General features: G+C 45.3%; 1 protein-coding gene across 1 annotated transcript in view; it reads left to right on the top strand.

Annotated features, from left to right (window-relative positions):
• Nucleotides 1–12,693, top strand: part of Hhat (hedgehog acyltransferase) — a 241,969-nt gene that overhangs the window by 164,971 nt on the left and 64,305 nt on the right. The window contains exon 10 of the mRNA XM_021171103.2: nucleotides 5,378–5,579. Coding sequence (XP_021026762.1) covers nucleotides 5,378–5,579 — 202 coding nt within the window. The remainder of the gene's footprint in view (nucleotides 1–5,377; nucleotides 5,580–12,693) is intronic.

Here is a 12,693-nt window from a genome sequence, read left to right as displayed (position 1 = left end):
AGACTTTGTAATTAACCTGCTAGCCTACTGTGTACTCAGCCTGTTTACATTTACCTCGCCTTTAAGAGAACAATTTAACCAACTTTGCTTGCCTTAAATTTCCCACCCAATCAGCTTTTACAACCTCGGCTAATGCATAGCTTTAATCTTAAGTTATGTGCACTTCCATGCCCTAACCCAAGCGTGTATATGTACTATAGTGATCATTTGCTGAAAGCAGCCAACAGATTAAAAGCAATCATAAAAAAAAATTGTACCCTAAATATTGCAAACAACACAGGGTATAGCTTGATAATGTCTGTTGCAATCTTGAGTGCTATTCAGGGTCAGTTAAGCAACTTCTTCCTGTAAAACCCTGCTGAAGATTCTGTAAAGAATCCCTATTCCATTCCCATAGCATGATTTCTGTGTTGTTCCATAAATACAGAGCAAAGTCCATGGATAGGGAGAGGCACAGCACACAGACAAAACTAACAACACAGTTTCAGACGCATGTAACAGACAGACCACAGATCAGCTGTGACCACAAACTATAGGCAGACACATGCGGAGAAGCGAGGAACTGAAACATGGGCTTGTTTGTGGTCAAATTAACCAGAGAGAATGTTGCTTTGGTTTCCTTCCCTAGTGTGGCTTTGATGTGTTTTGGTGCCCTCTGGGGTTATCCTATCGTTTTATCGATGCACACCTTCATAAAGGAGCATTATTCGCCCAAAGCAAGATGACCTGGTTTTAGTTAATAAAGTACAATACATAGTGGCATATACTTATAATTAGCACTGATGAGGCTGAGGCAGGAGGATTGTCACAAGTTTGAGGCCCGCTGGGCTTCTCACTGTAGACTAGTGGATATGTCATCTGTAGATCTGACCAAATAAGGAGACCGTTTCCCACAAGGACGACTCCCATTGTGATAACGGCACAGGGACACACTAGATTTAACTTGGACCTCTCAGGGGCAAAACAACCTTTATCATTATTTCACTGAAATAATGATGAAGTCTTGATGACTGTCTACAGTATACAGAGAGCCCCTGGCAAGGGCACCCAGTCAGGGGCAGACATCGTGAATGCCGTCTACCTATTGCATGCAGCTTCCTCTGTGGGGGGTCCACATTGTGTAGATTCGAGGCCTGCAGAGATGCAGACAGGGACCACCCAAGTAGCCAGGCAAGATGAGGCTCCTACTGACTTGGTCTCAGTGTCCCCACCAGAAGAAATCTTTGTTTTGCTGTGCTCAGTGGGGTTTCACCAGGAGGTCAGTGGCTGTGCAGCTCACCAGAGTGTCTCATGTGACTGCTTGTCTAAGGCAGACACACCTCTGTTCTTAGTAACCACAGAACCAGGCTGGCAGATAGATGCATTGAAGAGAGATCTTCTATTCCCTCTTCTTGCCAAACCTACTGTCTTCCCGAGTGAAGAGTGAAGGCTCACCCCTCTTCTGGTTTGGAACAAAGCAGCTTAATTTCTGGTATTTAAAGAATTTTCAGAGACTGTTTTTGGTCAGCTGTCATTTTTGAAAGCAAAGTAAGAGCTTATGGTTTAAAATAGCTACATGTGATGAAGGGGTGGCTGTTGCGGCATCCAGAGCTTGCAGACGGGACCCAATGCCATGTCTCACTGGTGAGAGGCATGGCAGGCTTTTATTCTGTACTGGATTTTCTGACTTCTGCAGCGCATTTTTCTTTAGTGCATACAGCCTTATCATGTGAACAAGTCTGCAAATACTGTGATATTTTCTTTAACCACAGTCATTCTCAATGTTACTGAAGATGATCATGATGTGCAGGATAAGAGGCCACAGAAATTCCAGCCCAAATCCCAAATCCCTGAGTAGTGCACACTGATAACCAAGAAGCCTCTAGGGGGCAGCAGAGCTCCAAGTAAGACCTGTGCCCCTGCAGGCTCTCAGGCTCACTGCTCACTTCTTGGAGGTGTCCCTTCAGCAGCACCCAGCCCTTTCCTCTCATGCCACACTGAAGTGGCACCATGGCATATGGCCTCACAGCAAGACCAGCCACAGTTTCACAGCCAGGCAGGACATATTTCTGCAGGAGAATCTTCAGGAATATGCCTTAAAGAAGCAGAAGGAGCACATGTATATACAGGATTGTATGTGCACATGTGTAAACAGACTTACGTATACATGCATGTGTGTGTGTGTGTGCACATGTGTATACAGGATTGTATGTGCACNTGTGTGTGTGTGTGTGCACATGTGTATACAGGATTGTATGTGCACATGTGTAAACAGACTTACATATGCATGCATGTGTGTGTGTGAGTGTGTGTGCACATGCATGTACAGGACTGTGTGTAGACAAGCCAGAGGATGATGTTGGATGCTGTTTCTCAGGCGTGGGCCATGTTTTTGTTTATGTTTTTGAGGCATGGTCTCCCCGTTTCCAGGAGTTTACTCATTAGTCCAGAGGTGCTTTCCATTGATCCATCCACCTGTCTCAGCTTTTATTTTAGTTTCTCAGTCTAGGAATTGGATTTGGGTCCTTGAATTTAGGTCCTAAGCTCGCAACAGAGCCATCTTCAGCCACTTCAGGAATATGCCTTAATATATAGCCATCTAATGTATACATGCCTAATGTATAGGCACCTAATATATAGGCACCTATATATGTATAAGTGCATCATTCCTAATTTGGTGCCTGGGATGGATTTATCTTCCACATGTTTCTGAAGTGGCTCCATTGTAAAGTGGCTCCAGTGTTCTTTCTGACTAGGAAGAAAGGCAAAGGGAATGAATGAGCCTTGGATACAAGGAAAAACATTAGCTTTGGTGATGCTAGTTAGGTTGTATCTTGGCCTTTCTCCTCCTCGATGCATCTCTTGACCAAACTAACTTCTCAGCCTCTGTTCCCTCACTCCTAAAATGGGGCTAGCTAGGGTGATGGTATGTTTCATTTGAGAGTGAGAGGAATTACAGATGTTACAGAGTGAGAAAGATTATAAAAACACTAAAGTGCTAGGCATACCTTCTGTGCAGAGAGTACTGTGATGTGGAAGATGGAGCAAGGGCTCTGTAGAAAACCCATTGCGAACACACCAGGGGTGGAGAAGACCTACACTCACTGAACACATGCTCACTGAGTGGAAAATTACTGGAGAAACACTGGGATTTAGGGAGACTCTGGTAGATAGATCTAGTGGGATTCTTTGTGTACCTATCCATGTGTAGACACACAAAGGTCAGAGGATGACTTCAGTGTCATTTCTCAGGTGCTGTCAACATGCTTTACAGACAGGTGTCTCTCTGAACTGAGCTCATTGGGTAGATGAGAGCAACAAGCCACAGCCCCTTCTCTACCTCACTGGTCCTGGAATTACACTTGTCCTTGAAATTAAAGTTTTTGGGAAAGAGAGTGTCCTGGGAATCAAACTCAGGTCCTTGTGCTTGCATTGCAAGTGCTTTGCCCACTGAGCCACCACCCCAGTCTCCAACTTAATGTAGTTCTTGCCTGACTAAGGTATCTGGTGGAGGGGAAAGGAATTAGGATATCAAGAGTGATCCATGGGGCAGAGAGGGATTTGCTCTAAACTGACCGGTGGTGCAGGCCGGTCAAGCAAGAGCACCAAGGTGAAGCTGGGGTAAAGGGAAAGCCTTTGTGGAGAAGAATTTGCATGCAGCTTAGTGGTAAAGTGAAACCTAGACCTCGGGTACAGGTAGTCCTTGCCAGTCAGCAGTCAGTTAGCCAATCTCAGTCAGCCAAGACAAAAAGTCCAGTCGTGGTGTACAGGAAATGACTAAATGAAGTAAGGCCATGACTGCTCCACAGTATGGTTGAGAAGAAGGGAGAGAATGGCCAGACTGAGCATGGCCAGCAGAACAGACCTGGCCATGACAGGAGAGAGGGTGGGAGTCGGGAGGGAAAGAGAAGAAAGAGGAGACAGGGCAAGAGGATCAAGAGAGCGCATGACAACCAAGAAGGCATGTGGTGAAAATGGCTGAGTTACAGAGGAATCAGAAGCAAGGGGTTGGGGGAAGCCCCCAGGAGGAAGATGTTGAGGGTAGGGGGTGGCGAGAGAAGCTGGGAGGAGCCACAGGTACTGAGTGAGGCTTGTTTTGGGGACCTGACAGTGACTACTGAAGACAGTAGCATGTGTGTCTTTAGATATGCTCAGAGAAATGATACTGAATGTTTTTACCATAAGGAAAAACAAAAGTTGGAGGGGGGACCGGGATATGGTGGCACATTTTCCCAGCATGCACAAGGTCTTGAGTTCTAGCCTCAGGATTTTGGAAACAAGAGTTTGAGGGGCCAATGCCGTTGCACAATGTACATATCTAGTGAATCTCCACTCAATAATATGCTTAATTTTATTCATTGTTTAAATTATTTCAAATAAAAATACTTACAAAGTTTTGTCATTTATTTTCTGATCTGATTAATTTTATTTATTTTTGGCTTCTTCTGAGAAGCAGTTCTATAAAAAAAATGTATTTTAAAATAAAGGTTTTTCCACAATAAGCAAGCATCACATGTACAGTACAAACAACCATTAGGGATTCTGGGATGGCAGGTGTGAACCACACGGCACTTCAAAGAATCAAGTAAAAGGACGCTGTAAAGGGTCTCAGAAGACATCATGTCTTCGGATCAAAGGTCTCGTGTCCCTTCCTGGATAGAAGAAGGACAAAGAGAATCTGACCAGAAAGAACCAAGGCCTGTGGGCTTTAAACCCCGTGAGGAGGGCGTGCTCTCGGACTTGTGGACTCTCATAGTCCTGGGCATTACTCACTCAGGGATGGAGAAGTATCTGAGGACTCTGTGCATTGGGGCAGATGGTGAGGGAGTGTGGTCCTGCACTCCTGTGAGTCCAGAGCTCATCTCCCTCTGGGCCACTTGCCTGGGAATCAGCAATCAGCCCCGTTACCCTACTTATGCACCCCACTCCTACCATGGAAGGGCCTGCTTTTAGCAACTGAGTTTAAACAATGGTTTTACTATAAGCTTAGTAGTCTGCACTGTGAAAGGCATTCTGGTCACGATGGTCATCATCCTTACAATGCAAGCGGCCTGGTTGGCACCCTGTGATGGGCTCAAGAGCTGGGTGCATCTGTTCAGAAGCTCTAAAGTTATTGCTGCCCCTCTCACCTCTTGTAAATGAATTTTGTCGTGATGAGGGCTCCTTGGTGTGTATGTTCATTTAACCTAAAGCCACTCCCTGTGGAGGTTTGTGGGTTTGTCAACAATGAGTGAGGTTGAGAGTTAGTTCTCAGGATGTCTACAGCTTCCTGGAAGTGGGATTTTTCGTTCTGTCAATGATAATGTTGGTATTAGAGTCAAGCGGGAGAGCAGGGAGAGGCAGGTGCAACCCTTCCCCCCTTCAGCATAGCTTCTCACAGCCTCTTTTTTTTCTGCAGGTATGTGTACATCCCACTGGGCGGATCCCAGCATGGCCTGTTGGGGACACTGCTTTCTACCTCGACAACGTTTGCGTTCGTGAGCTACTGGCATGGTAGCTATGAGGACCTCTGGTGCTGGGCAGCTCTCAACTGGCTGGGAGTCACTGTGGAGAGTGGGGTCCGGAGGCTGCTAGAGACACCCTGTGTCCGGGAGACTTTGGTAAGTGTGATCCATCATTGCCTGTGTGGTAGGGTACAGCTGAGCAAGGAGGGACTAGTTTGAGAGGGGTAGCGGTCACCAGATTCACTCAAATACGAACTGTTTTTGCCAGACATTTTCAAAGTGTGTACAGCTTTAGGAAGTATGACTGGGGGCAGGGTAGAGAAGGCTTCAAAACCAATCACTGTTTACATGAATGGTTGGTCAGATTGATGAATGAATATTGTAGCTATAAAGGCCTAGGCATTTATTATAGAAAAATTACAAAATCCAGATGAGTAAATTAACAAAATTCACATCAAAGCTCATTCTTCTAAGTATGTTCTGTTTGTATGTGCACACTCAGCCATTTTCAGTAAAAGCTATGGTGGTGTTTAAGCCCCGCTAAGCAGGCAGATCAGTGTCAAAAGGTTTAGTAAACTTGTGATTTGTTTAATTACTCTATTTTTAATTGTTTCATTATATTGTATTGACGTAGATATCATAATCGGGATGAGTTCTCCTGAATAGAGCTGTCAGGTTACAGGTTTTCACGTGTTCACAGCTGACTCTGCATGACACGTATCAGCTCTTACTGCCCTGTAGAGGAGGCATCAAGACCCCATCCCCCTGGATGCCTCCATCTTCCCAGAAGCCTTTGCCCGTCCTGAGTGATGCTGCACTCAACTGTCCCAAGTGGTGCTGGTATTTTAGCTTTTGATAGAAGCTGTCTGTTGTACTAGCATAGAAGACAGCTAAGGCACAAAACGGCATTCTGAACCTATAGATAGGACTGGGATATTAATTGAACACTTCCCTTCATAGACGTCTTAAGCGCTACCCATATATTTTTTGCCTTGTAAGTGTGGCAGCTGACATGCGAGGATCTCGTAGGAAATCAGTGGTTTTGAATATGAACAGTGTTCTGCCAACCCGAAGAATGACCCAGCAGGAAATGTGCCAGTGTCTGCTCTCGTAGCAGGCTGTAAAACACAAAAGAGGTTTCACTGGAAAAAAAAAAAAAAAGATTAATGTGGATAAATTCTACCCTGCGCATAAGACTAAAGCAAACACATTTTAAAAATCATTGAGATGGAACAAATGCACTGAAGCATGTTTCAATAAAGATAGCCACAATGCAGAAGGACAGTTATCTCAATAAAAACAGCCGAGCACACAGGAGAGCAGCACACTGGAAGAAATTAAGTATGCTCGTGCATATGTAAAGAGAAGCATTTGGGGGTTGGAGAGATGACTCAGCGATGAAGAGCGCTTGTTGCTCTTCCAGAAGACCCTGGTTTGGTTCCCAGCATCCACATGGATGCTTGCAACTCGCTGCAACTCCAGTTCCAGGGGAATCTGACGCCACCTCCTGGTTTATGAGGGTACTTCATGCATATGCACAGACATACACACTTAGACACATACTTAAAGTAAATCTTAAAAAAAAAGGATAGAAATCATATTCAGTAGTGGTGCCCAGCATCTAGAAGGGAAGAAGTGTCTATAAAGTCTATGGAGAGCAGTGAAAGTGACAGTGATGCCATGCTGAACGCCGTGTCAGAAGAGGCATCTTAAGGGTGTCTTCTCTCTCAAGACTGAATGCTCTTCCCCAAAGCCTGAGAGCCAGTGATCACCCCTGAAATCCAGAGGTCCCCCCCCCCGCCACTCAGTCTCAGGCACCATTCCAATGCTCCTTCAAGAAGGTCCTAATATTAGCCTTGAGCAGAATATGAAGCAGTGTACTGTGGACCCTGAGTCACGGATTGATAGATCTGAACTATTAAGTGAGTAACCCAACTGGTCTTTGTGACCTAGCGCAGACTAAATCGGATTGGGAACAAACCAAACAGGAAAGTTGGCTCCCCAGAAGTTCTCGAATGCAGGATTTGCCATACTGTAGGGTAATGACCCAAGGCCCTTGCACACTTAGCACATTTGAGAAGTAGCTTAATTGTGGTTTCTGGACATCACCTTGAATAGTACAGTCCCCAAACATACCCACTTTTCATGAAACATCTTTAAAAGTAGCATATTTGACTGTGATGTTTTAATCTTTTAGTCTTATTTTCTATGTATGAGTGTTTTCCCTGTATATATGTCTGTGTACCACACTGCATGCAGTGCTAGAAGTAACATCAGCTCCTCTGGGACTGGTGGTTGTGAGCTGCCACAGGAATTACACAATCCTCAAGACAGCAAGTGCTCTTAACCACTCAGACTTTCCAGCCCAGACCCCAGGAACCTGAAAACATCTTCATGACTGGTACCCTGACTCATGGATCCAGCTGGCCACTGAACCTCCTTTTGACTCCCTTGCAGGTGTCTTGACTCTGAACCCATGTTCCCTCATCTTCAGATGTGTGCTCTGTATTAATGGGAGCATCATTTCTCAGGTTACTCAAAGCCTAAACCGTTATCTTTTCCTTCTCCTGTATGCACTGTTTCTCTTGCCTTCTGACTTGATCTTGAGGTTTTCTCAGTCACGGTGTAGCCACCAGAACCCTCCTGATCCACACTGCTTTCAGTTTGTGCCTGGTAACCAAACAGCAGCTAATTAGTAGCTCTTCTTCCATTCTTGCTCCCCACAGTCCATCACTCTCCTCGTGCCTAGTGATATTCCTTAGTAAAAATCCAACCATGCCACCCTTTTTAAAACCAAGTTGTTAGGGCTGGTGAGATGGCTCAGTAGCAAAGAGCACTTGTGGCTCTTGGGGAGGACCTGGGTTCAGTTCCTAGCACCCACATGGCAGCTCACATTGGTCTATCTGAAACTTGAGTTCCAAAGTCTCCAATACTGTCTTTAATTCTTTATGGGCATTTGATACATTTGATGTACATAACTATAGGAAGGCAAATTGCCCAGTCATGAAAATAATAAAAAGACTTTAAAAAATGAAACTCATTGTGGCTTCCATCTTCATAGAACGAAGTCTTCAGTGTTTAGGACAAACTCTGAGGCCTTGATTATTACTGTCTTGAAATCTGTCCTACTGGCCCCTGTCCCTGCAAGCCTGTCTCCCCAAGCTACATCTCCCTCGCAGGGCTTCTAATCTCCTAGGGTGCCCTCTCTGCCCACCCCATCCCAATCCTTCAGACTCTGTCTTGGTAAACATCTTGTTTGTGAACCCTATGCTGGTTTTTCTGGTTCGGGCAGGTCCCTCTGGATAATCCATTTGAGACTACACATGTTCTCTCCCAGTGCAGCTGTTATAGCTTGATGAAATACTTTTAGATGTTTAATCTTCATCTCCTTCACTGATCTTTGAATCTATGGAGGCCACAGAATCAACACACAATGACAGTTATCATCGTGCTTGGCACAGTGCTCCATCGAGTGAACGAGTGATGTTTTCTGACTTCACTGAGGAGAGTAGAAGAGGGAGGAGGGGCTTGCCAGTGGTATGGACAACAGGGGTTGCCTGCTGGAAGAACCCAGGAAGGTAGAGGACTACTGAGCATTGTGCTAAGACATTGTTTTATAGCGATACAGATTCCAATGGATCTAGTGATTGAAAACTGCTTCTTTAATACTCAATACAAAATATGTTCATATATAAAAGGGATAGGGAAGAGGCCACCTGCTAACACCCTGCTACTTTACAAGAAGGAGGCTATCACCTCTGATTCTGGTAAGTACAGATCTGTAGGAAGCTGGCAACAGGCATTTCCACCAAGTTCTTTTACTGGTTGGAAGTAGAGGAGTTGCTGAGGCAACCTACTCTTTCCTGATACCGTACTCCTCAGGGAGTCAGAATTTGTGTTCAGCCTTGAAATCTCTTAGTTAGTGGTGGCAGTTCAAAGCATCAGTGGCATGGCCCTGCTTTCTGCCAGCTGGGATCTGGTCTCTCCGTGGAGAGAGACCCTTCCCGGCTGCTCATCAGTTATTCCTATGCAAAGGTGAACCCTTATCTCAACAAGTTAATCCAGGCCAACTCACTCTTGATTTTCATTTTATTGCATGATTTAAATATATTCTTCTTCCTCAGCCCCCATCTCCTCTTCTCTCCAAGAATGTCTGAATACGATGACTAAATCCCTTATGGGGCAATGAAATCTCTACTTATAGACTTAACTTAGGAAATGTGCCTCAGAGTTTAACCACTACAATCAGTCTAATGGTTCTGGAAGGTTCTGGTGCATCGGAAAGAAAACAGATCATGGCTCCTTGCACTTGGTAGATCAGCAGGTTGAGGAAAGCAGACAGTGGGCTGTGAAGAAAAATACCATCAGCATTGTGATTGGTTGAATATAAGCAGACAACTGGCTATCAAGGTCCAAAGGTCATTTATCCTGAAGTGACCTGATTCTTTGGGATCCTGACTCACCAAATGACAAGACACTCAACTGGCACCAGATGTCACCTCACTCAGCTAGAAACCAAATGACAAGACACTCAACTGGCACCAGATGTCACCTCACTCAGCTAGAAAGTTTCTTAGTGGTCAGAAGTCATTGCCCCAAGGGACTCTCTGAGAGAATATAAAACCTGTGCTTTGAGGAACAGTACCATTTGCAGTAGTGGCTGGTCTGCTGTTCTCCCACTTGGGTCCACTGTAGCTGAGAGAGACCAGGTGCTCACTAGACATAAGGCTGAGGGGATCTGAGCTCTTCCAAGACTGAGCCTACTTAGACATGACAAACCTGGCCCTTTACTTTAAAATTTAGTGTCTTTTCTTTTCTTTCTTTTTATTTGATATTTTCTTTATTTGCATTTCAAATGTTCTCCCCTTTCCTAGTTTCCCCTCCAAAACCTCCCTATCCCCTCCCCTTTCTCCCTGCTCCCCAACCCACCCACTCCTGCTTCCTGGCCCTGGAATTCCCCCATCTTGGGGCACAGAACCTTCACAGGACCAAGGCCTCCCATTGATCACCGACTAGGTCATCCTCTGCTACATATGCATAAATTTAGTGTCTTATGTTGGGGACATCGTCAGCCCTGATGAGTTAGAAGCAGCACTGGATCATCAGGAGGGAGAAGCCTGGCCCTGCCACACACAGCTTAAATTGGGAACCTTGGTGCTTGTTGGAGTCCAGAGACATGACATGAAAGGCGACTGGAAAGACCAAAAGGTCTCCACGTAAAGGGCTTGAGTGTCACACTTAAAAATGCAAAGTCCTTAACCAAACAAACATGTTAAATTAATATATTAATACCATATGTCAGATCAACATGCTGGAATAGCTCCAAAGGCTAGAGCAGGCCTATTCTTATAAACAGCATGTTCTTGGTGGACATGACTGGTTGGTGCCCCGTCTGTGGTCTCCCCACCATGGCATCATTAATAAAGCTGGAAACGGCTGTGCAAACCGTTGCCTATGTATTTTCTTCCCAGTGGCAATCCGAAGCCCAGGTCTCACCCTCTCTGGTTTACAGGTAGAACTCTGAGAACAATTCCCCTTCAGCTCAGATATGTCAGCCTCCATAGACTTCCCTTTGCTGAGGCTGTCCTGAAGGGAGGCTCTAGCACAGCATCTGGTTTCTTCTGGAAGACTGACTTGTGGCTTCAGCTCCTTTTCCCACCAGCTCAGCTACAGCAGGAAAGGTCTCCTGCTCTCCTGCCACTGTTGTCCTAGCTGAGAGCGAAACACAGACTTGCAGAACAGTGCCTCATGGGGGAAAAAAGCTCTTGTAACATAGCCACTGAAAGCTCTCTCTGGGTTTCCTTCCTAAGGCTGAGTATCTTTTTCTTACCCTCCAAATTCAAATTATCTACTGGAAACAGCAGGGCTGGAGCCGCCAAGATTCCTGTTGTTGGGCCCTTTGCTTATTCCCTAAGTAATATGCTCATACTAAGTGCAGTATATTTTTATGTGTTTATATGTGTGTGTGTGCTGCGCTTCTGTGTGTATTGCATGTTTGAGTGCTCATTTTAAAGCTCTGAGAAGGCACGGAGCATAGGACTCCTAAAATAAAATCCTTCTAAAGTGTCTCACATCTCTCCAAAGACCTAGAAATAAACTCCGCTTAAAAAAGCACGCCGAGCAGCTGCTGGCCTTGTTTGAGATGAGCTGGGCTGGCAGCCGCGTGCCTGTAGCTACCCACACAAAGTGAAGAACGCGCTTTAAGTTGAGTCTTGTTTCCTCTGCTGTTGGCCCTGTTCCTGTAGCAGGTTGGAGTCAATGACAGAATGACCCTTGACTGTCTCATATGAGGGTGACAGAAAAGACCACAGTATAAAAGATGCAGGGCCTTCGCCAAGCTGGCTGTGCTCTTGAAAGTGATGGTGTTGGTGTAATGGCATTTTTGGTGCAATGCCATGATAAGAAACCATTCTTGTCCTGTTAGGGGAAGATGAAGGATCAGGCATATATGTCATGAGAATTACTCATAAGTATACAGGAGCACAGAAAAGCAGCAGTGGAAGTCACTGCTTCTTGTCTCCTCTGAGGGTGGCACCTGTGCTGTGTATCCTATGGTTTCTACTTCTGCACAGAGAGCCTGTACTGTGGTCCAGTCAGAGGAAGACTAGCAGGGTGGACTCACCCTGCAGAGGCATTGCTTGCCTGGCTCCATATCTTATTTGTGTCAGAGGTTGGAGGGTAGAGTTGTCATTCTGAGGGACAAGATACCTGGGGCTGTTGTAGCTCCCAGCTTTGATTACAGATGAGACAAGATGGACACTGACTGGGGTTCTTTCAAAGTGTTATACTTAATAATTGCTTCAGCCCTTCTAGGTCAGTTCATACTTGAGGTTCACAGTTGAGGGGACTGGAGACAGGGAAAGGCAAGTATTTAGCTCTACTCTGTGGAAGTTGAATGCAGTTATATGTGATCTCCTTGGAGCATCCTAAATTTCAGACACAAAGGATATTCCTGGATAAATCCCTCCTACTCCATATGAAGCACATGCCCATCTACTCTGAGTGTCTTGCTGCTTGTGCACATTGAGTGTCTGACTAAGTGACATTCCAGCCCTTGAACAAGTTATAAAGTATGTGTGTGATGTGATGTGTGTGTGTGTGAGTGATGTGTGTGTGATGTGTGTGTGATGTGTGTGTTGTGTGTGATGTGTGTGTGATGTGATGTGTGTGTGTATATGTGAGTGATGTGTGTGATGTGATGTATGTGATGTGTGTGTGTATGTGTGTGTGTGTGTGTGTGTGTGTGTGAGAGAGAGAGAGAGAGAGAGAG

Source organism: Mus caroli, chromosome 1 (assembly GCF_900094665.2).
Source record: "Mus caroli chromosome 1, CAROLI_EIJ_v1.1, whole genome shotgun sequence".
Taxonomy (NCBI): Eukaryota; Metazoa; Chordata; class Mammalia; order Rodentia; family Muridae; genus Mus; species Mus caroli.
The sequence above is the reverse complement of the archived record's forward strand: the minus strand, read 5'-3'. Positions and strand labels throughout refer to the sequence as shown.